This window comes from Corythoichthys intestinalis, chromosome 12 (genome assembly GCF_030265065.1).
Source record: "Corythoichthys intestinalis isolate RoL2023-P3 chromosome 12, ASM3026506v1, whole genome shotgun sequence".
Taxonomy (NCBI): domain Eukaryota; kingdom Metazoa; phylum Chordata; class Actinopteri; order Syngnathiformes; family Syngnathidae; genus Corythoichthys; species Corythoichthys intestinalis.
Window position 1 is genome coordinate 19868148 of NC_080406.1, and position 23943 is coordinate 19892090.

The 23943-nt window shown below is 40.4% G+C and overlaps 1 protein-coding gene across 2 annotated transcripts in view; it reads left to right on the forward strand.

Moving 5' to 3' along the window:
* The window catches only part of LOC130926754 (unconventional myosin-X-like), a 154246-nt gene that overhangs the window by 84198 nt on the left and 46105 nt on the right, over positions 1 to 23943 (forward strand). For both annotated transcript variants that reach the window (XM_057851915.1, XM_057851914.1), the window contains one exon: positions 14270 to 14376. In XM_057851915.1, the coding sequence (XP_057707898.1) occupies positions 14270 to 14376 (107 nt within the window). The remainder of the gene's footprint in view (positions 1 to 14269; positions 14377 to 23943) is intronic.

The window sequence follows — 23943 nt, forward strand, 5'->3', positions numbered from 1 at the left end:
GTGCCCAACAGTGTTGTTAATCTTACTGAAAAAAAGTAATTAATTATAGTTACAAATTACTTCTCCCAAAAAGTAATTGAGTTAGTAACTCAATTACCTGAATGTAAGAGTAATTAGTTACTTGGCAAAGTAATTGGTGATAATTACTTTTTTTTTTCCCCCTCAAAAAAAAAAAAAAAAAAAAAAAAACATTGGCCACACTATGTGAAGTTTTTTGTGAAGGTTTTTGGTACAATTGGCCCGAGCCCAATTCTTTACCCTAATTTACCCTTTACCCTGAATCAACTGTTAAAAGTTGTTAAAATTGCTCCCATTATTGCATTTGTTCCCTTCTCTCTACTTTCGACATATGAAAGTTTTAAAACTGTTTCATCATTTAAAGATAGATTCAAGTCAAGATTTTGCCGATTTAGAAGTATTTTAGATAAAAAGTTACTTAGGTTCGCTAGGAAGGTTCTCTACAACAGAGCCGTCCTAAAAAGTCTACTGCTTTAAGATGGCGGCTGTCTACTAACGCATTTAGTGCCATGCAGTGTTGTTAATTTTACTTTAAAAAAGTAATTAATTACAGTTACAAATTACTTCTCCCAAAAAGTAATTGCGTTAGTAACTCAGTTACCTGAATGTAAGCGTAATTAGTTACTTGGCAAAGTAACTAGTGATATATATATATATTTTTTTTTCCAAAAAAAAAAAAAGAAAAACAGGTCACACAATGTGAAGCTTAAAGGGTTTGGGGGACAATTGGCCCAAGCCCAATTCTTTACCCTCCACTTAACTAGACACAAGGGTATTGCGATAACTAGCTAGTAACCTTTGCTATGTGTGGAAGTCATTTAAAGTTGTGAATCAATCGTTAAAGTTGTTAAAATGTCTCCCGTTATTGCATTAGTTCCCTTCTGTCTACTTTAAACATGTGTAAGTTTTAAAACTGTTTCATCATTTAAAGATAGATTTAAGTTAAGATTTTGCCGATTTAGGAGCATTTTAGATTAAAAAAAAATACTTAGGTTCGCTAGGAAGGATCTCTACATCCGGGCCTTCCTGAGAGGTCTACTGCTTTAAGATGGCGGCTGTTTACAAACGCATGTAGTCCTTAAAACATGTTGGCAATGCAGCAGTGTCTGACAATTGCATCTAGTTCTATAATATGATATCTTCCGTGTCATGTGGGCGTAGTTTGTCGGCTATGGCTGCAGTCAGGTATTATTGGAGCCATCTAGCATCGCGGTTGCAACGGCGTCTTCCCCACTCCTGTTCTGCTCTCATCCCCGTGAGTCCGTTTCTCTCAGACTCTTTTTTTATTCAACCAACTTAGTAACGCATAGTAACGCATGCCTTTCCCGCCTCAGTAACGGTAACGGCGTTGCCAAGATGAGAAAAGTAATTAATTAGATTACTCATTACTGAAAAAAATAACGCCGTTAGTAACGCCGTTATATTGTAACGCCGTTATTAACAACACTGGTGCCCAATCACTGATGGGTGGTTTAAAGATGCCCTGCCCACTATAAAACACACACCTGGTAAGAAATGTCTTGATGAGAAGCATTGTCTGATTTGCATCATGGCTTGGTCAAAAGAACTGTCTCAAGACCTGCCATCAAAAATTGTTGATTTGTATCAAGCTGGGAAAGGATACAAAATAATCTCTAAAAATCTGGATATTCATCAATCGACAGTCAGAGAAGTTATCTACAAATTGAGAGAGTTTGGCACTGTTGCTTCTCTCCCAAGGAGTGGCCGTCCACCAAAACGTAAGGCAAAAGTTCAGCGCAGAATACTTAGAGAGGTAAAAAAGAACCCTAGAGTGTCTGCTAAAGAAATCATTGGCACAGTCCAATATCTCTGTGCACACATCAACTATATGTAAAACTATGGTCTAGAATGCTGCTCATAGGAGGACTCTACGGAGGAAGCCACTGCTGTCTAAAAAAAACACATTGTTACTCGCTTAATGTGCGCAAAAAGGCACTTGGACACTCCACAGAAGTTGTGGCAAAATATTTTGTAGATTGATGAAACCAAAGTTATATTGTTTGGGAGTAACACACTACGTCATGTGTGGAGGAAAAATGGGACAGCTCACCAACATCGACAGCTAATCCCCACTGTGAAGCATGGTGGAGGGAGCATCATGATTTGGGGCTGTTTTGCTGCCTCAGGGTCTGGACAACTTGTAATCATTAATGAAAGAATGAATTCAAAAGTTTATCAGGATGTTTTGCAGGAAAACCTGAGGCTATCTGTCAGACAGTTGAAACTAAAAAGAGGATGGATGCTGCAACAAGACAATGATCCAAAACACAGAACTAATCAACTTCAGAATGGTTTCAGAAGAAAAAAAATACACGTTCTGGAGTGGCCATGTCAAAGTTCAGACTTGAACCCCATTGAGATGCTGTGGCATTACCTAAAGACATCGATTCATGCCAGACATCCCAGGAATCTGACTGAACTACAGCAGTTTTGTAGAGAAGAATGGGCCAAGATTAGTCCTGATCGATGTGCCAGACTGATCCGCAGCTACAGGAAGCGTCTGGTTGAAGTTACTGCAGCCACATGGGGAGCCACAAAATATTAAATGTGATGGTTCATTCACTTATTTTCCCCCTTCTGGCATTGTTTGCATACTATCCTCATTAAAATATTAAAACCTATAAATGTTTGGGTGGTTTTAGTTAAAGCAGCCACTGTTTTTTCATCTGTGTGATTTTGACAAAGATCAGATCACATTTGATGGTGATTTTATGCAAAAATGTAAGAAATTCCAAGAGGTTCAGATACTTTTTCATACCACTGTATTATGTGATGAAAGTCATGTCAGTAAATTGATGGCGTGCAATTTGCGACGCTTTAAGACATAGTGCAGTCTGCGCTTTTCAGAGCAAGGTTCTTGAAATGGGATCTGTTCTTGACAAACTGTGCAACACAGATCCAACTACAGCACGCAAAGCCAGAGAAACTAAATCTAGAGAGCTTGAATGGATGTTGGATTTTTCACTAGTGATGGCAGTCGCAGTGCTCAGTGGTTTGTCAAGAAGAGACACTTTTTACCATACGATTGATAGTGAAAACTGTATTACGCGTTGGACCAATTTGACGGTCAATAATGACATGGAAACCCACCAAAAGAAAGATTAGACTCTCATCTTTCAGCAGGAAAAAAAAGTTAGTTCATATCTTTTTCCATTCTTTAGAAATCAGCATTAGAAAATAGCTTAGTTTGAGCAATTTTCCAATTTCTGATGAAAAAACAGAGAAATTGAGCTTTTTGTTAAAGCATACATTTCAAACATAACTTTTACTTTAACGCAGCTATTTTTTGCTTTTGTGACAACCCAAACATCTGAATAATGTTTTCCTTCTACAAAATAACATAAACAACAAGACAAATAGAGCTTTTGATAGCAAAGTAACAATTTATTTATTTACACATAACTGAACTATTGAACTGAGAGATGACGCTGTTGTGGCCGCGACAGCCGGGGTGAACTTTTCCCTCATCGCCACCCGTCTCATCAAGATGTTTTTTTTTTTTTTAGTCTTTCTTTTGTGGTGACCACTGCCTCATGGCGGAGTTCGCCCAGGGAACTTAAGTGGGGCAGTTGTGTTCCTGGGGTGGGACTGGTTTGGCCGTGCGCGTTTCCGGCTGAGTCGCGGAACACTGGAGGGTCGCGGGGAATACGAGCGGCCGAGCACGGTGGCGCGGGCTCTGCTCGGCGAGCAGCACGGACTCAACAGAATCGTCCGCTGCACTGGTTGTCCCGGTCGTTCTGCTCGGTCGTCCAGCGCCTGGCATCCCAGGCGTCCTCCAGGTTGTTCTGCTTGGTCGTCCGCCGCCTGTCATCCTGGACGTCCTCCTGGTCGTCGCACTTGGTCATTCGCCACCTGGCGTCCCGGACGTCCTCCCGGTCGTCCTGCTCGGACTTCCCGCGCCTGGCGTCCTGAATGTCCTCCTGGTCATCCATTCTCTTGTCTTCCGCCGGCGCCCCGGCCGTTCGTTCCGTTGAATCGGGTTGCGGGTCTTACTAAATGCGCTACTGCCCTCCAGTGGCCAGTTTTATTGCTTTAAAATGCATTCTCAGCATTGTGCTTTGGTGCGAAGTTGTATCAGAACCTAGAGATGTCTCATGTGAAAAAACGTAAAAGACGTATAAATACGTTTTTGGGACACTGAAACAATTAAAAATAGAACTTATTTATAAGTTCGAACAACGCAAAAAGTAAGTGTGGAGCATTGGCAATATAAATCGTAATGTTAACTTTTTCTAATATCGTTCAGGTCTATCCTATACAGAGCTATTCAAGTTATCTGGTGAAAAGTCTTGTAGTTTTAATATCTCAGTATAATATCGCAATATATCGCAACCCCCCCCAAAATAGTTTTTTTCCAATATCGTTCAGGCCTAATAATAATAATACATTTTATTTCAAAGTGCCTTTAAAAACACTCAAGGACACTGTACAAGAGATAGATTAAAATTAAAAACAAGGATTGAAAGCAAGTACCAGAAAATTAAGTCAAGACAAAACAGAGCTGAGGATCAAGTGGGGTAAGAAAGATTGAACAGATGTGTTTTGAGTCTTAATTTGAAATGTGAGAGAGCGAAGGTCAGGGTAGGGAATTCCAGAGCTGGGGGCAGAGTGACTAAACGCTCTGGAACCAAAGGTGATGAGACAGGCACGAGGGGCTGAAAAGTGGAGGGTAGAAGAAGAGCGAAGGGGACGGAGGGGGGTGTTATTACAAAGGAGGTTACAGGAGGAGTGGTTGAAGGAAACGGAACAGGGTTTTATAGGAGCATGGTGGTTCAAGAGTGGAGTTTGGTATTGTAATGGGACACTAGGTCGGCGGGTGAACTGTTTGAGGCTGTAATTTTGAATGGCGATGGGAAAACTTGGTGATTTTGCAATGTTTCTAACGTTATTATACATAACATAAACAAAAACACAAACGTCGTAAGAACGATTTTACACTTTCATTAGTTTTTTACTGCCGCTTTGCTATTAAGATATACTAAACATGGCTCGGTACGTGTGGCTAGAACAGGAGGACGAAACTTTTCTCTGCATCATACTAGAGAAAAACGTGACAACAATTGACACGCGGACTGTTGCAAAACAAATTGAAAAGGAAATGAGTGAAAATAAGAAAAATCTATGGTATTTCCACCAAGCAAGTGGAAACTTCTGAAGCAGCGTTACATACAGTGCTGGCCAAAAATATTGGCATCCCTGCAATTCTGTCAGATAATGCTCAGTTTCTCCCAGAAAATTGCAATTACAAATGTTTTAGTTGTAATATTTTCATTTATTTTGCTGGCGATTTAAAAAACACAAAAGAGAATGAAAAAAAAATAATAATAATAAATCATTATCATTTTACACAAAACTCCAAAAATGGGCTGGACAAAAATATTGGCACCCTCAGCCTAATACTTGGTAGCACGACCTTTAGACGAATTAACTGCAAACAACCGCTTCCGGTGTCCATCAGTGAGCTTCTCACAATGCTCTGCTGGAATTTTAGACCATTCTTCTTTGGCCAACTGCTTCAGGTCTCTGAGATTTGAAGGGTGCCTTCTCCAAACTGCCTTTTCAGATCCCTCCACAGGTGTTCTCTGGGATTCAGATCTGGACTTATTGCTGGCCACTTTAGAGGTCTCCAGTGCTTCCTCTCAAACCATTTTCTAGTGCTTCTTGAAGTGTGTTTTGGGTCATTGTCCTGCTGGAAGACCCTCGGCCTCTGAGGGAGACCCAGCTTTCTCACACTGGGCCCTACATTATGCTGCAAAATTTGTTGAAAGTCGTTAGACTTCATAATGCCTTGCACACGGTCAAGCAGTCCAGTGCCAGAGGCAGCAAAGCAACCCCAAAACATCAGGAAACCACCGCCATTTTTGACTGTGGGGACCATGTTCTTTTCTTTGAAGGCCTTGTTTTTTTTCCTTTTGTCTGCTGTCCATCTTGATGCATTTTCTCAAAAAGCTCTACTTTTGTCTCATCTGACCAGAGAACATTCTTCCAAAATGTTTTTGGCTTTCCCAGGTAAGTTTTGGCAAACTCCAGCCTGGCTTTTTTATGTCTCTTCGTCAGAAGTGGGGTCTTCCTGGGTATCCTACCACAGAGTCCCTTTTCAATCAGATGCCGACGGATAGTACAGGTTGACACTGTTGTACCCTCGGACTGCAGGACAGCTAGAACTTGTTTGGATGTTAGTCTAGGTTCTTTATCCACCATCCGCACAATCTTTGGTTGAAATCTCTCGTCAATTTTACTTTTCCGTCCACTTCTAGGGAGGTTAACCACAGTGCCACGGGCTTTACACTTATTGATGACACTGTGCATGGTAGGCACAGGAACATTCAGGTCTTTGGAGATTGAATTGTAGCCTTGAGGTTGCCCATGGTTCCTCACAATTTTACTTCTCAAGTCCTCAGACAGTTCTTTGGTATTCTTTCTTTTCTCCATGCTCAATGTGGTACACACAAGGACACAGACAGAGGTTGGGTGAACTTTAATCCATTTTAACTGGCTGCAAGTGTAATTTAGTTATTGCCGCCACCTGTTATGTGCTACAGGTAAGTAACAGGTGCTGTTAATTACACAAATTAGAGACGCATCACATGATTTTTCAAAGGGTGCCAATACTTTTTTCCGCCCCATTTTTTGAGTTTTGTGTAAAATGATAATGATTTAATTTTTTTTTTCCATTCTCATTTGTGTTTTTTCATTGCAAGCAAAATAAATGAAGCTCTTACTACCAAAGCATTTGTAAATGCAATCATTTTCTGGGAGAAATTGAGCATTATCTGACAGAATTGCAGGCGTGCTGATAGTTTTGGCCAGCAGAGTAGCACCCACACGCAACAGGCTGAAATGAACCGTTGGTTTTTAGTTTGAGAAAAATAGCGTTTTCACAGGCAAACTATAGTGTTTTCTTGCCGGATATAGTTCCTTTTGGGTTGTTTTTACATAGCCAAAGTGTTTACTGTGGCCAAATAGTTGGCTGTTGCCAAATATAGTATTATTTTTCTCCTAAAGATTCCCAGGCAGTTAATACGTGTCACAGTTTGGATGCACGTCACTGTGACTCACGTCCCAAAGAATTTACTGGCAGGATTGCGGTCGGATGTTCTGCTCCCTTGTTGACAACCGCACACTTTTCATGGCTTCTCCCCAAAATTCAATCTTAAGTGCATCATGCGACCTAGCTAGGTGCTTACAGTCAGTAATCCCGAGGCGGCCTCATTGTTCACCTCCTGACACTCACCAAATAATGATTAAAGTGCTTGCTGTGGAAGCAATGAGGCTTTCAGGGGACACCTTTCGGTGTACTTGTCTCTCTCCTGGCTCGTTGTTTTAATCATTAACTCTTCCTTAGAAAGACCTCATTTTCACTGCTTTCTCAATGAATGATTAACCTTTTAATAAGATGTCTGACGGTGAAGGGCAAAACCTCCTTTCCCTATGACATATACTCAAAGTATTTATATGTTGAATTCAGTGTTGCCACAGATTACTTGAAAAAGTAATTTAATTACTGATTACACCTAAAAAGTTATCTAGTTACTTTACTGATACTTTATAATCAAAGTAACCAAGTTACTTTAGAAGTAATTTACCGCTTACTTTTTACCAGTTTTTCTCCCTTTGCCGCCTCAACATAAGAATGGCAACAGAAAAATGTCATCGCATGTAATTGACTTTCCGATAATTGAATTTAAAGGGGAAGATCAGAATTTTTCACATAAGGCTTAATCTTCGAATTAGCGGAGGTTTAATTAGGCTAGGTTCATACAGCAGGCCTTAATGCACAATTCAATTAATTTTTTTTTTTTTTTATATCATATCTGTTTTTTTAGCATGCCCATTCAGACTACGTTTGTCCATTCCATTGAGCCCGTTCAAGTATTACGCATGTGCACTAATTCGCTGTCCGAGACACGCTGAGCAAACTGACCCGCAAACAAATAACTACGCACCGTGCGTGCATGACGCAAACACACAGGCCTTATGTATGTGCGTCCGTTTGCCCCGACTCGGCCATGTAAGCACAACTGAAATATTGCTCATTTGACGCACAGTAAGAAACCGAGCATCATCGGGCTTATCCTTTTCTTGATTGTAGTTTTTTATGACTGTGGTCAAGCCCGCCTCATGCGTAATAAAAGCAGAGTTCACGCTAAGCGCTAACGCTAATGAACAGCTACATCACTGCTGTTTCGCGTGCTGCGCTCGCTCTTTGCTGATTAATTGCTGCATGAATTCCGATTTGGGAGACTTGGCAGTTCAGACCGCCGCCACATTCTGGAAAAATGTGGCCCAGATCGGATTTAAACCACATATGAAAATGACCTTGATCAGATTTAGATACTTCGATGCGACTTGTCACGTTCAGACCGTCAAGTTAATGCCTCACCCGAGTCGGGAAAATGCAAAAAAATCTGATTCGTGCATTAATACCTGCAGTATGAACCTAGCCTTAGTCGATGGAGTTGATTTCAACCACCATTGACTCGCGCTAGCTTAGCCACCCAGGAGCTCTGAAACTAACAAATAACTGACAAACTGCATGAAATATGATGAAATCAACTCCACTGACTAATTAAAACCCGCTAACTCGAAGATTAAGCCTAATGTAAAAAAAATTCTAAACTTTAGGTTAGAGTTTAGGGCTCAACAGCCAGTGTTGTTTAGTTTAAAAAAGTAATTAAAAAAAAAAGTTTAAAGGGTTTTTGGGACAATTGGCCCTAGCCTAATTCTTTACCCTAAACTTAGCTAGACACAGGGGTATTGCGGATATTGCGATAACTAGATAACAACCTTTGCTATGTGTGGAAGTCACTTATTGTTGTGAATCAACCGTTAAAGTTGTTAAAATTGCTCCCATTATTGCATTAGTTCCCTTCCGTCTATTTTCGACATGTGTAAGTTTTAAAACTGTTTCATCATTTAAAGATAGATTGAAGTTAAATTTTGCCGATTTAGGAGCATTTTAGATAAAAAGTGACTTAGGTTCGCTAGAAAGGTTCTCTACATCAGAGCCTTCAAGAGACATCTACTGCTTTAAGATGGCGGCTGTTTACTAACGCATCTAGTTCTTTATTATATATGTTGCCTGTTGGGGCAAGGTAGGCAAAGTTGAGGTGGACCAAAGTGCGACCAGGAAACGGTAGTGGAGTGAAGGGTTTTTATTGAACAATGGCGATGGTTATGGTTATGGCTGTGGCTGGGCTTCAGGCTGTGGCTGTTGTTCAGGCTGTGGCTGTTGTTCAGGCTGTGGCTGTGGTGGCTTGATAGGTGGTTGTCCTGGTGGCAAAGAACAAGATTAATCAAGAGATCTAGGAACGATTGTCAAACACTACAGGCGTAGTTGGCCGATGTACCACTGGTGATTGGCAGAATCATCTGGCACCTGCTTGCTGCCCGGGCCGCTCCTTATAAGCAGTGTTGATCAATGATGAGCTGCAGGTGCACTCCCAGGTGAGCCAGGTTAAAACATCAAAACAGGAAGTGTCATAACAATAAAAGCCAGCAGAGGGGAGTGTGGGCAAGGACCACCACAGTTGCCAATGCCTCCGTGTCTGTTATTTGCATCTAGTTCTTTATATATGTGATATCTACCGAAGCATCATGTGGGCATAGTTTGTAGGCTATCGGCTACAGTCAGGTATTATTTGAGCCACCTAGCATTGTAGCATCGCGTTTGCAACGGCGTCACACTCTCTTGCCTCCTCCCCACTCCTTCTCTGCTCTCTCGTCTCCGTGAGTCCGTCTTTCTCAGACTTTTCTCGCGTCAGTCAACCAACATAGTAATGAACGCCTTTCCCGCCTCAGTAACGGTAATGGCGTTGCCAAGATGAGAAAAGTAATTAGATTACTACTGAAGAAAATAACGCCGTTATATTCTAACGCCGTTATTAACAACACTGTCAATAGCATAGAAGTGCCAATGTAAAACAATGCATTGACTCCGGAATAATCAACAACACACAAATGAATTGCACAGTGCAATAAACACAGAGGTGGGGGCGCAAATGTACGCGCACAACCCGGAAGTACGCCGTACACACACGTGGTCAATTGTGGAAAAAATGTGGCGGCAACTAAGCACTTTACACTCAATCGGACTTACAACACATCCCAACATGCTAAACGAACAAGTCACCTCACGGCATAAATGTGCAACACATATGATGTAAACAATGCTCGCCAATGACTACCCGCCGTTACATCGGCAAAGCTTCGAAACGGCAGCGCATGTAGCAGCTCCACCCTATCGCTGGAACCCTCCAAAATGAAGAAAAAATAGGTACATTTATGGATGCACACAGATCAACATTCCCTCGCACATCTCAACAGGTGGCTGCCTCTCGACTCGGATGTGCACCCGCGTCCCAAAACACGTAGTGCGTGTGACTCTAGACCAAAACAGGAAGTAACTATGAGCAGTTGCCATGGAAACGAACGCATAGTGGGAAGCTTTCTAACATTTTCTATTCAAAATGCTCTTCTTACATGACTACACTATTCATTTCATTCTACATACTTTATGAGGCAATAACAAAATAGTAACGCACTTACACGAAGGAAACATTACATTTATCGAATCCGACAAATACTTTATATACGATGTGCTAATGTTAAATCCCTGAAACATTTCATATTTCTCAATTGCTTTGTTGTTGTTACGCACCATCTGGCTCACATACATACTACACACACTCTGTTGTACATTTGGTGTGTTTGAAGTGTACCACACTCTGCTTCTTAATTAATATATAGCTGGTGCTAAACCACTAATGTACACATGCCTGTCAAAGTCGAGCACATGGTATACATCTTAGGAGTCGTCATGTCTCAGCGGAATATCATTTTCCAGTGTCACACATCCAGGATTTTAACTTCGGCCTGATGACTGCCCCACTTCATAGTGCGGTTGTGTGTCCTTCAGTGCACGTGGTCATGTTTTGAGGTAAAGGGAATGTTCTATCGCTTGTGGGAAAGGGGCTATGAGAGAAAGAGGGGCCCGCGTTTCCTCTGGAGATGGAACAATCTGTGTAATTATACGCTCGCCAATTGTACTGCGGAGGAAGTGTGAGGGCCGAATTAAGGGCTCGGTATGGCATGGATTAGGTGTGTGCGGAGATGGGGGGTAGGATGTGGACGGAGCGGGAGCTTCCTCCTCCTCTTCCAGTGTGGGACTGCAGCTGTGAGATCCTTTGATTGGTACCACATCTGTGACACAAACGGCAATTCGAAACCAACCCGAAAGACATTTAGGGCCCGCTTTACTCAGATCCCAAATAGCTGGCAGTAAATTGACTGTTCACTCTGGTGTGAACTGTTGGGAACAGGTGTAAAAGTGGTAACTTTTTCAATAGTAAGGTATAAACCCCATCATGATGATAGCTGTGGATAAAGCATGATATACAGTAAGTGCACTCTATTTACTGTACCATAAAGACACTGAGATGTAGTATACTACCAGAAGGGGCAAAGTTAGTGGAAATGTAGCATACGACCAAGAGGATAAACATTACCATGGGTAGAATACTAAAACTAAGAAACAAAGTAATCCAGGCATGATCGTAAAGGTTATTTCATTGTCCGCCTTTACAGTTAAGATCGATTGGACATACAGTAAATTGCCCTATATGGCAGCCATATACCCTTTAAGTACCCCTAAATACATGTAAAATGTATTATACATCATATTAATACAATAAAGTAAAAAATTAGATAGCTAGCTAGCTAGCTAGCAATAGATAGATAGATAGATAGAAGGTCCAAATCTTGGGCAATTCAGCAAAGAAACGGCAGCTATCAGTGGCACCATTCCAGCGGTGAAAGCAAACGCTGCTCAATAAGCTAGCGGGCTAACAGGGGGAGGAGCGGGGGGGCATCGCCGAGCTCGCACCATTTACCGTTTCTCTGCCTTCTTGAAATGTTAACTGGCGTTCACCCCCGCTTCCCAACGTGAAGGCAACGCTCAAAACTAACAGAAAATAGCACTGACTTGACGTCAAACTAGTCCGAGAGCAACAAAGGAAAGCGGACTGCACATAGACTGTAGTATAATGAAAATACCAGATATGCATACAATAACTGTAGTGATCAACCATTTAGATTAATTAGACCTAATAAAAAACAGAATTAAATGACAAATAATATACTGTACTTACAGAGGCGTAGTGTCCCATTAGGCAAACCAGGCAATTGCCTAGGGCCCCCAGCCAGCAGGGGCCCCCAGAGGGCCAACAGATTTAGCACACGCAGCTTTACTACATTGTCACGGCGACAAGTGTAGGGAGTGTTTCAATACCATGGAATCATTTGGCAGATTATCTAATGGTTGTGTTTCAATCCCAATCAGCACTAACCATGTCACGTAGATTTTACATGCTTAAGAATGTCCAGTCAGCTATTAATACCACACGATTGTTTAAAGAGTGACTCACCAAGTACTCTCTGGAAAGTCCTTGCCGAGTTGTGTTACGTTGATTTTCACAGGCCACCTCCTTATTCATGTGACTACTTAAAGAAATGGTGATTTTTCCAAACAAGTCTATTTATGGGTCTATCATATTCCTCGTCGAATACTCTATAAGAAAAATATAACATATATGGATCTAAAATAATCCTAAACGATTTTATTAGCAATTTTAATTCTCCTTTTAGCAAGGTTCCTTGGGTATGTGTACGTTTCCATAGCAACCGGTCTTGTTATTGTGTTACGTCACAAGCGCTGCATATTCTGGGAGTGAGAATAGGCGTAAGGTGCGCATTTCGAGCAGAGGACGGCCACCTGTTTAAATGTGTGCGTCCATGAACGAATGAAAGTACATCCATATGAGTCAGTGTAAAGTGTTTAGTATTCGCCACTTTTATGGCAAGCAGCACGCACTCGCACCCCCCACGTTTGTGTTCATTATACTGCGCGAGTGTGTATGTGTGTCATGTGACTCAGAGTGAGAGTGGGCGGCGATCTGGACTTTTTTTAATTGGCAAAATGAAGAGAAGTTATCCTTCTGGAAGCGAAAAAAGAAAAACAAGCAGAGAAAAGGAAGCAAGACGGGTGAGTGAACTATGTTACTGCAGTTGTATGTCCTAATGTAATAGAAGCACCGCAGACTAGTAGTAGTAGTAGTATTTTTATGTCCTAAACCAATTAACTGCCTTGACTTGTAACTAGCTTGTTAGCGTTTGCTAACAGCATTGCAGCATGCTAGTGTTATTAGACTTTTATTAAATATGCTATAGCTCCAAGTTCAGCTGTCCCCCTTGCTTGCGCATGCTCGAAGGGCCTCATGTTGCTTGTTGCCTGGGGCCTCCGGGGACCCTTGTTACGCCTTTGTGTACTTACCATGAATGCTGAGCGGTGGCGGACGAGACACTGTTACGAGACTTTAAAAACAAACACAAAAAAAACAGCTGACGAGACGCACGTCGTAAAGTCAAAATCACGTAATTCTTTCTTGAAATTTACAAATAAAATGCATATATACTTGAAATCCACAATATATATATTTTTAACTTTTTATTTCTTGGAGGAACTGACCCTTGGAAAGTGTATAATGGTACATAAAAATAATTCATTTTGTTTGACCAAACAAAATAAAACAAGATTGACACCTTTTAAAAATACGTTGCACTAAACGACCCCCCGCCCCAAAATATTTGCTTTGTTCTTGATTGACGCTATTCCCTAGCCCACACTAAAATCCACTAAACTCAAACATACGGTACATCTGGCCTGTTTTTGGGAACACTTAGGTCTAATATCTCTTTAGTTTACCGTTGGTCCTAGTTAGATAAATACTGCAGTGCTATTTTGGAGAACTAAGTAGTTTTTTTTCTGTAATGTAATGTATGTAATCGATACGCTTTCCTATGTTCCTTCCAAAACTCCCCGTGAGCATGCAACGGGTTAACCAAACTCTCATTCCTTCCTTCCTAAGAGCAAGCAGGGGTGTGGCCTGCCTTTTTCTGGACACCCGCCACCATCTCTCCCTCCCACCCTCCTTCTATCCCTCCCTTTCCCTTCCCTGGCTGCCTGTGCACACCAGTCGCAGGGAAATGCTCAGGAAGTGCACACAATGAGGCTGTGCAGCGGCGAGGGCAGCGTCAAACGCAGCAGCTCCACAGTGCTACTTTTACCCCGAGGGTGGCCAGAAGCCTTCTGAATCCCCCCTGGCTGCACCAGACAGTGGGGAGAAAAAGGAAGTAACCCCCCCTCCCTGTCCGCTGTTTGCTGCTCCTGCAGGTGTTCCTGAAGGAGGCCCTGGAGCAAAGGCTGGAGAAGGAGCGGGAGGAGGTGCGGCACAAGGCTGGCATGGTGATCCGCGCCCACATCCTCAGTTATGTGGCAAGGTGAGTGGCAGTGACAGTTGTCAGGGTTTGATTAGTCAAGTGTGTGTATAAGGGGAAGGTGGGGGGGGGGGGGGATTATGTGCATGCCTTTGGGCACGTTTGTGCTTGTGCTTCTTGCTAGGATGATGCAAAATAAAAGTTAGAATAGGGACTTTTGATTGAACCACTGCTACAATGGATGCACTTGTCTAGTTGCAGTTAATAAATCAAAATCATGTGAGTGCAGCGCGCCTCTACCTGACAAAGGCAGCTGCCTATTCAGCATTGAAATATGTGCATGATGACAAGTGCACCTACACTCTGTTGCTTCACTAATAAGATAATTCAGTGGTCGAGTAAGACAGCAAAAATTGCTCAAACTGTTTCCCGTTCGATATCTAACTGGTGTGCTAGTATATGGATTAGGGCTGCAGCTATTGAATATTTTAGTAGTCGATTAATCGATGGACTAGTTAGTTCGAATAATCGAGTAATCGGATAAGGAACATGAAAATTCAAAATACCTGAGCTGAGCCTCCAACGGTAGAAAAAAGTTTTTTTTTAAATGAGTGTCTATGTACAACAAAAGAATAATTGGCTAACTTACATAGAAAAAGTCCGCTTAAAGAGCATACGACAGGAGAAAAAAAGTCTTAAATGGCATTATTGTGTTAATTAGAATCATATTTTGAGGCGATTCGACTATATACAACAATTTAGCATAGTGCAGATGACGAGAAATTAGTCTTTTAATCTGCTGGTTAGCCACGCCTACCTTTATAGGGCTTTAGCGTCCCCAACAGGTGGATGAAGTCAGCGGTAGACTGGGCTCATCGGTTTTACTATTCAGCCCATTGAGGGGGAATTATTCAGAACAAGGAAAACGCGACGAAGAGAGCTGCAAAATGTCATTGTTTCAGTCTCTCCACTCCAGTATTTTTACAGGATATTCTTTTTATCCAAGTATTTTTCACCAATAGCTATATAAATGGCTTGAGAAGGACCAGTCAGCCCGTCGAGGGGGAACTATTCACAACGAGGAAAACGCGACGAAGAGAGCTGCAAAATGTCATTGTTTCCGTCTCTTTACTTCAATATTTTTACAGGATATTCTTTTTATCCAAGTATTTTCCCCAATTGCTAAATAAATGGCATGGTCATGACAAATAACAGTCTTGTGCTAAATGGAATATGAAATAATAAAAATGCATTCATTCAGATCGACATGGCAAAATTTGTCCATAATGGTCAAAACTGTCGACTTCACCTTTACTGTCGCACCTCCCGAACGATATTTTATGACACCTAAATCAGACATGTGTCATTTCCCTTCCCCGGCTTCGGAGAATGTAAACAAACCAAAAGGCGTGACAGCTAGCCGACATGCTAACCCGAACCGAGTGATGTTTCAAAGTCTTCTAAGCGGAAAATCACACATAACTAGCCTGGATTATTTGACATGACGACTGGGTTGTCGATTGTCTTTGCGGATCGGCAAACCGCCCGGCGGAGAGCAATTTACAGTTCGTTCCCCGGAGGAGGGCGGCTGCAGTTGTTGTGCAGCTAACGTGCTGCTAATGTGCATGAGGAAAGCTTTTTACATGCCTATCAATGATCACACGTAAGTAGTCCTTTATTTAAAGAAAGTTTGTAGTGTTTAATTTGTAATCGCTGTATTCGTATTTGACATAATACAAAACAAGATGTTTACTCACTTCCTAGTAAGTCCAATGGTCCCACAGTAAATATCCACGGTTAATGGGAACCTCTTGAAACTCCAAAAAGGCGCATACGCCTCTCCCTCATACAGAATGATTTTTCTGCAGCCGTTTGGCTGGCGTGATGCGAAAAATAAACGTATTAATCCGCAAAATCAGCTGAATCCTTCGTCCTCATACACAACAGTACGCTGTATAGTGAAGAGGACGTCTTCTACTGTACACGTCACAGCGCCCTCCTCCTCAATGCAAGACCGAAGCCGGAAGTCACTCATTTTCTTGGCGCGGGATTCAGAAAACTAAATAAATATAGCGATCGCTTCCACACACATCCAAGCGGTCCATATCATTCAGGAGCATAAAATACCGCATGTATTATGAAATAAACAAGGTTTTTCGTGTCACATGCACTTTAAATGCTATAAAATGCTAAAGTTTTTTTTTTCTTTACAATGCTCTTAACAAATAGTTGAGACGCATATTCCCACAAAAAAACGGCTAAATATACCTATAAACTAAATTAAGAATGCATTAAAAACATTAGCTCAAACAAAAACTTAGCTTACGTTGGTCTTAACAGGGAGCAGTTGGATTCAGCCGTGTGAAAAGAGGCAGACCAAAGGGTAGTATATCCACCCTCATCAATAAAACTAAATGCAAACACTTTCAAAATAAACCATTACAACGCCACTTTAGACAAATACTCAAAGCAACAGAATTTAATTCGAATATTTTTTTTCTAATCGAATACTCGAGTTAATCGATTAATCGTTGCAGCACTAATATGGATGAAACATCTTTGCCAAGTCTTTACCAAGCTAGGAGTACAAATATTGCATTAGTTGAAGGAGCAACCCACTAATGAGGTTCATAAATATCTTGTAATGCAAAGCTATAAAGGCTCCTTATATTGTCACAGTCAGAGGCGTTACATTTACTTCGTTACATTTACTTGAGTAACTTTTTGAGGAAAGTATACTTCTAAGAGTAGTTTTACCAAGCCATACTTTTTACTGTAGTAGATTTGTGAAGAAAAAAACGCTACTCTTACTCCACAACTTTGGGCTGCACAAGTCGTTACATTTTCTCTTTGTTCTACATATTAGATTTATTTATTTTGCCAGTGATGCCAAGCGCAGCTCTACCAATTTCGCCAATGAAACGTCGCAACAATAATCTAATGACTTAATTATACCAATCAGACGTAAGCTTGCCGATCTATGATCACGCCAGCCTTTTCAATCACGTGGCGTATTTAAAGCACCGTAAAAAAAAAGAAGTATTTGATATAGAGCGCCGCCTTCAACATGACTCGAAAGCGTGGATTTCAACCTCTCTCCCAATTTTTATTTGGCACTGATTGACCACTGAAAACTGGAGACATTTTCCTTTTAATTTCATAATAGGAACTATGAAGGAACTATTCACTATTCAAATTAGGAACTGTTTTCTCCACTAGAGGGCACTCATGCTCTTTGAACAAATAATGCTTAATTTCTTTTTTTTTCTCTAGCCGGAATTCAGTGATTTTTTTTTTTTTTTTTGCATTTCTTTTGCTTAATGTGGTTATGTAATGGGCAGAGTAGCCAAAAATTTTACTCAAGTAAAAGTAGCGTTACTTTATAATAAATCAGGAAACCTCTTCTGAAGACGGTACACAAGAAAGCCCGCAAACAGTTTTCTGAAGACATGTCAACAAAGCACATGGATTACTGGAACCATGTTCTATGGTCTGATGAAACGGGCGGGCTTTCTTGTGTACCATCTTTAGAAGAGGCTTCCTCCTGGGGTGACAGCCATGCACACCAATTTGATGTAGAGTGCAGCATATGGTCTGAGCACTAACAGACTGACCCCCCCCTCCTCTTCAATCTCTGCAGCAATGCTGACAGCACGCCTGTAACGAGTCACATGACATTTTGGAGGGAAAATGACAAGCAGTACTCAATTTGGACATTTAGGGATGTACGTAGTTTCTAAGGAGTGTACTCACTTTTGTTGCCAGAGGTTTAGATATTAATGGCTATATTTTGAGTCATTTTGAGGGGGAAATAAATGAACTCTATTATATAAGCTACACACAGACTACTTTTCATTGTGTCAAAGTGTCATTTTGTCAGTGTTGTCCCATGAAAAGATATACTTTAAATATCCGCAGAAATGCGAGGGGTGTACTCACTTTTGTGATAAACTTTACGAATAGAGCACATAACAGCATACTAGTACATGGACCTTGAGCTGGATGTCAAGAATATAGAATCTATGTTCAAACATTTTGCCATACCCTCAGGCAGGTCATTTTTTATTGCTCCACTAAGTTTCAATGGTACGATTTAATTAAAAAATGCCTCCCTTCACAAAGATAATAATGCTCACTTCTGATTGACATTTTCAGGCTACTTTAATCGTATTTAATTGAAAACAAAACAGTTCAATTGGCACAGCTGCTTAGTGAGCTTGCCAAAAGAGTTTAAACACCAGACAGGGAGCAAGTGTGATATAACGTTGAAAGCAGATCAAAAAGGTTTTGTGCGTGTAATAAGTACGATGATTTTTGCGGTTATTCGGAAACTTGACAAAATTTTGATTTTGTGCAAAGACATGTATAAAAACATTGTTGGCACATTATTTTATTCAACATATTTTGATATTTATAATTTTTTACATACCTCTATAGTCGCAAAGAAACATCTTATGTCCAAATTTGGGGAATGTAATATTTTTTCAATTACCTTAACAGTTAAACTTGAAGTTGTTTTAGGCATGTTGTAAGTAACGAGACAAAATTCAATTTCAAAGCTCACTCTCTTTAATTACAATTTACAGTTTGAATGGGAGATTGTATTGAGACTCTAAGCTGTTATATGAATGGGTTTATGTGTGTGGTTCTTAATAAAAAGAAATTTACTAGGGCTGCAGCTATTGATTATTTTAGTAATCGATTAATCTATCAACTAGTTAGTTCGAATAATCGAATAATCTGATGAGCAACATTTAATGCGTTGCAAAATAGATTTTAGGAGATGTAAAACAAAGGCTTGCTAAGATGCCACTTTCAAAAGTGCATTAATTGCGAATACAAAATAAAATTCCTGAGTGTTTCTTCAAACTATGCAGAATTGCACTTCATTTGAAAATAAATTAAGATACCTGAGCTTGGCCTCAAACGTTATTAAAAAAAAAAAAAATGATGATCTAAGTACAACAAACGAACACTTGGCAAACTTGCATAGCAAAAGTCTGCTAGCTTAAATGGTATTAAATTAACTTTTTTGTTTTTTTAGGTTTTAACAAATGTTATTCCCACAAAAAACTCAAATATTCAAAAATAATAAATCATACAAAAAAATATTACCTCAAACAAAAACTTACCTTATGTTGGTCTTAACAGGAAGCAGCTGGATTCAGCCATGTTAAATGAGTTATGTTGTATTCACTGTTGCCACTAGAGGGCAGTGTAGCCACCCAAATCAATATAATTAAATGCAAAGACTTTCAAAACAAACCATTACAATTAGAGATGTCACGATCGATCGGGATGCAGTATCGGAATCGGCAAAAAAATATCGGCCATGCCTTTTTTTAATATATATATATATATATATTTTTTTTTAATTAAATCGTTTTCTAATTATATTTGACGTCACAGACATAATATGTTACACTCATCCAAAGACTTTAGTTTAGGCTTAAGGTAGGGTTATCAAATTTATCCCGATAACGGCGGCAATTAATTTGTTTAAAAAATGTGTCACGTTTAAATATTTAACGCAATTAATGCATGCGCTGCATGACCCTCTCCCTCATTGTCGCGCTCAATCTGTAATGACGCCGTTTTACCTATATAGAGAGATAAAAGGCAGCGCAAAAATAAGTAGAGTGAACTTTGGCAGCCCTTGGAGCCTTTTATTAGTTGGCTAAAGCCTTGCAATCCCTCTCCCTATGATTAGAAATATCATGGAAAGCAATGTGGGGAAGCAAGGTGGCAATTGATCATTGTCTTAACACCTTATGTTATTTCCCAACGCAGAGAAGATATAGCAATTGGTAGCACGTTGCACAGTCAAGGTTCCACTTCCCATCATGCATTTGGGATGGCCACAGTATCATTTACTGAAAGCTCAACAAATACACTAGATGGCAATATTTAGTCACAATATACAAAGTCACAAGTCTTTCTATCCGTGGATCCCTCTCACAGAAAGAATGTTAATAATGTAAATGCCATCTTGAGGATTTATTGTCATAATAAACAAATACAGTACTTATGAATTGTATGTTGAATGTATATATTCGTCCGAGTTTTATTCATTTTTTTCTTAATGCATTGCCAAAATGTATATGATCGGGAAAAATTATCGGGAATGATTGGAATTGAATCGGGAGCAAAAAAAAAAGCAATAGGATCGGGAAATATCGGGATCGGCAGATACTCAAACTAAAACGATCGGGATCTGATCGGGAGCAAAAAAACATGATTGGAACAACCCTAATTTCAACGCCAATCTAAGTAAACGAATACACGAAGCAGCAAAATTTGATTCAAAGCTTTTTTCTAATCGAAATACTCGGGTTAATCGATTTTATCGTTGCAGCACTAAAATTTACTTTCAACTTTACTATCTAACAATTACTAGCGCCAATAAAAAAACAGACGCTTAGGACACTGATTAGCATAATCGCTAACTAGCTTAGCTCTCTGTGATAGGTAGTAACTCATCAACTAAAAATGCAATCGGCTTCATTTACCCATCTCTGACGGAGGCACACAGGATCTAACAACACAAAATACAACCTAATTCTCGACTAGAGGCTTGCGAAATTTGAATTTCCTTTTATTAGATTATTCGCGATTCGGCTGTGGAGGCTTTGAGAACGATTCACAAACATCCAAATTCCGATTATTTAATTATACCAGGTAAAGCGGAACTAAAACACAGCGCGGTCTTCGGGATGGAATGAGGAACGGACCAAAAGTAAATATCATGTTCAACTCATTCCGCTAGATAAAAAAAAAAAAAAAAACAATAATACCTGACTGCAGCTGACAGCCGCTACAAACAACACCCAGTTGCTAGTTGCTACAAACATACGGCCACATAATGCTATGGTAGATATCACATATATATCGAACTAGATGCGAAACGACAGACGACGGCGGTGTTAGAACACTGGTGTTAGTAAACAGCTGCCATCTTAAAGCAGTAGACTTCTCTGGAAGGCTCTGTTGTAGCGAACCTAATTAACTTTTTATCTAAAATACTCCTAAATCGGCAAAATCTCCACCTGAATCCATCTTTAAATGATGAAACAGTTTTGAAACTTTCACATGTCGAAAGTAGACAGAAGGGAGATTATGGAATAACGGTTGCAATTTTAACAACTTTAACAGTTGATTCACAACATTAAATCAATTGAAAGTAGCTTAAAGCTGCTGATACAGAATGGTGACGAGTATTTTATTTACTGTTTTGAACTGTTAACTTGATATTGAAATAGTAGTTTGGTTTAGCCTGAGAGGATTTTTGTACAATTTTGGAACTAATGTGCGAAACATTAGCAGCGGGGGGGTGCATCAATAATCGATTTATAATCGAATCGTAGCCTCTGAATCATAATCAAATCGTTAGGTGCCCAAAGATTCCCACCTCTATTCTCTACATTTCATAATACAGTGTATTATTAATTCAGCAACCCAACCTGAGTGTAGCAGTGAACTCTCTCTCCTGCTGTAATCACTGGCACGCACGCGCTCAACCATACATTACACACAGAGACCCAAACGGGACTGCTCATACTGTAGATGCCGGCAAAAATCTATGATCAAATTTGTTGGCAACCAATTTATTAATCGATTTGATCGATTAGTGGTTGCAGCCTCATTAAGAAGCTAGTTTAGATAATAATGTGTCTGAAAATTGGCAAAAATGTGAATTGTTTTTTTTCCCAAAGTAAAACCACATTTTTTTAATTTACTACTTTTACTTATCAAAAATACAATGAAGAAATCTGGTAATATTTACAACTGAGTAGTTATATATATGTTATAATTTCAAGAATTTACACAAGTTTAATGTGAAGAAGGTCCTAAACAATTAATTGGTTATGAAAATAATTGTCAATTGATTTGCTAATCAAATAGTTGTCGATTAATTGTTGCAGCTCTACTCCATAGGGCCATTTAAATCCTTAATGAGTGTTTTCTACACCTGAAATTCTTCTGCCATTCGACATAAATGACAATTCCGTGTACATTGGTGAATAAGGTCCATTACAACATTTCTATTATGCTCCCTTCAGCGCAGACTAAAAAGACAGAGCGGCCTGCAATGTTCGCTAAAGCCACAAGTGCAGCCTTTGTTTTATTATATGTAACACTATCTCCGTCCCCAGATGCGTCACAGGCCAATGGCGTGATTACGACAGAGACTGGGGCCAATTGCGGGGTGAAAGGGTCAACGCATTGTGTGTGGGCTTTGACATGTTTATGGCGCGTGAGCGTGTCCAGTGCGCGTGTGTGCGTGCGGGCGATTCGACTTAGTCACAGGGCTAAACACAACAGCCCACACAACCGCATGCTCATCAGACTGTAAACACACAGCGCTATGAGCCCTGTTTATTTAAACCCAGGATGCCAGTGGGCGCGAGGCCTGCGACGTCACAAATATGCTTGTGGTGACACGCCATGTTGTCAGCTATGCTGTAGCCCAGAGATGGATGGTGGATAAAAAGATAGAAATTCTGTCTTTTTAAGGCTCTATTAATCTATCTGAGCTAAATAAGTGTTATACCCCCCCAAACCCACCACGCTACTTAGAATCCCGCTACACCACAAGACCCTCACTGGCCAAATGTTTTGTTACAATATATTATAATGACCATTAATTGCCTTTGATGGGAATTAAGTCAGTTTGACCATTAAACACATTTTTACACTTTGTGGAGAAAAGTATTTAAAAACTAACCGTTCTAAAACATTTAAAGGGGTCCACGGATATAAAGGCTATAGTTCTTAGAAGATAAATGTTATTCTGAGTTAAAATAATTTGATATTGAAACCCCTCTAGATGTTTTCGTTTTATACAATTTGTAAAATTAATTTAACTAGTAGGTCGCCATTATTGTTGATGTCGCAGGGTCATGACGTCCAGAGGCGTCGCGTCCCATTAGGCAAACCAGGCAATTGCCTAGGCCGCTAGCCAGCAGGGGCCCACAGAGGGCCAACAGATTTCGCACACACAGCTTTTCTGCACTGTGAAAACTGTTTTACTGCACAGCGACAAGTGTGACAATGCCAGTGAAAGCCTTGTGTCTGAGTTCCCTGAAGGGGCCCCTTCACCTGCTCAACAACACACACACACACACTTGACTCAGAGTGAGAGTGAGCTGCGATTTGGCTTTTTCTTAATTGTGTATATATCCAAAATGAAGAGAAGTTATCCTTCTGGAAGCCACAAAAGAAAGAAAGAAAAAAAGCAGAAGAGGAGAAAAGGAAGCAAGAAAGCAGTAAGTGTACTATGTTACTGTAGTTTTATGTCCTAATGTAGTAGAAGCCGGGCACTTTGAGTGTCCTAAAAAGCGCTCTATGAGACCGAGGCGTTATGATACTTTTATTAAATATGCTTTTTATCCAAGTCCAACTGTCCCCCTTACTTGCACACGCTCGAAGGGCTCCATGTTGCTTGTTGCCTGGGGCCACCGGGGACCCTTGCTACGCCTCTGGTGACGTCACATGGTTATGCTGCCGGGCTATCAGAGTATGACCCTAGCAACATAAACATGTCATCTGTTCAGCCCTTTCAATTTCAACCCGAGAGGAACATTAATGAGCATGACAGCACTTTCGATATTTCACAAAACCAGCAGCATA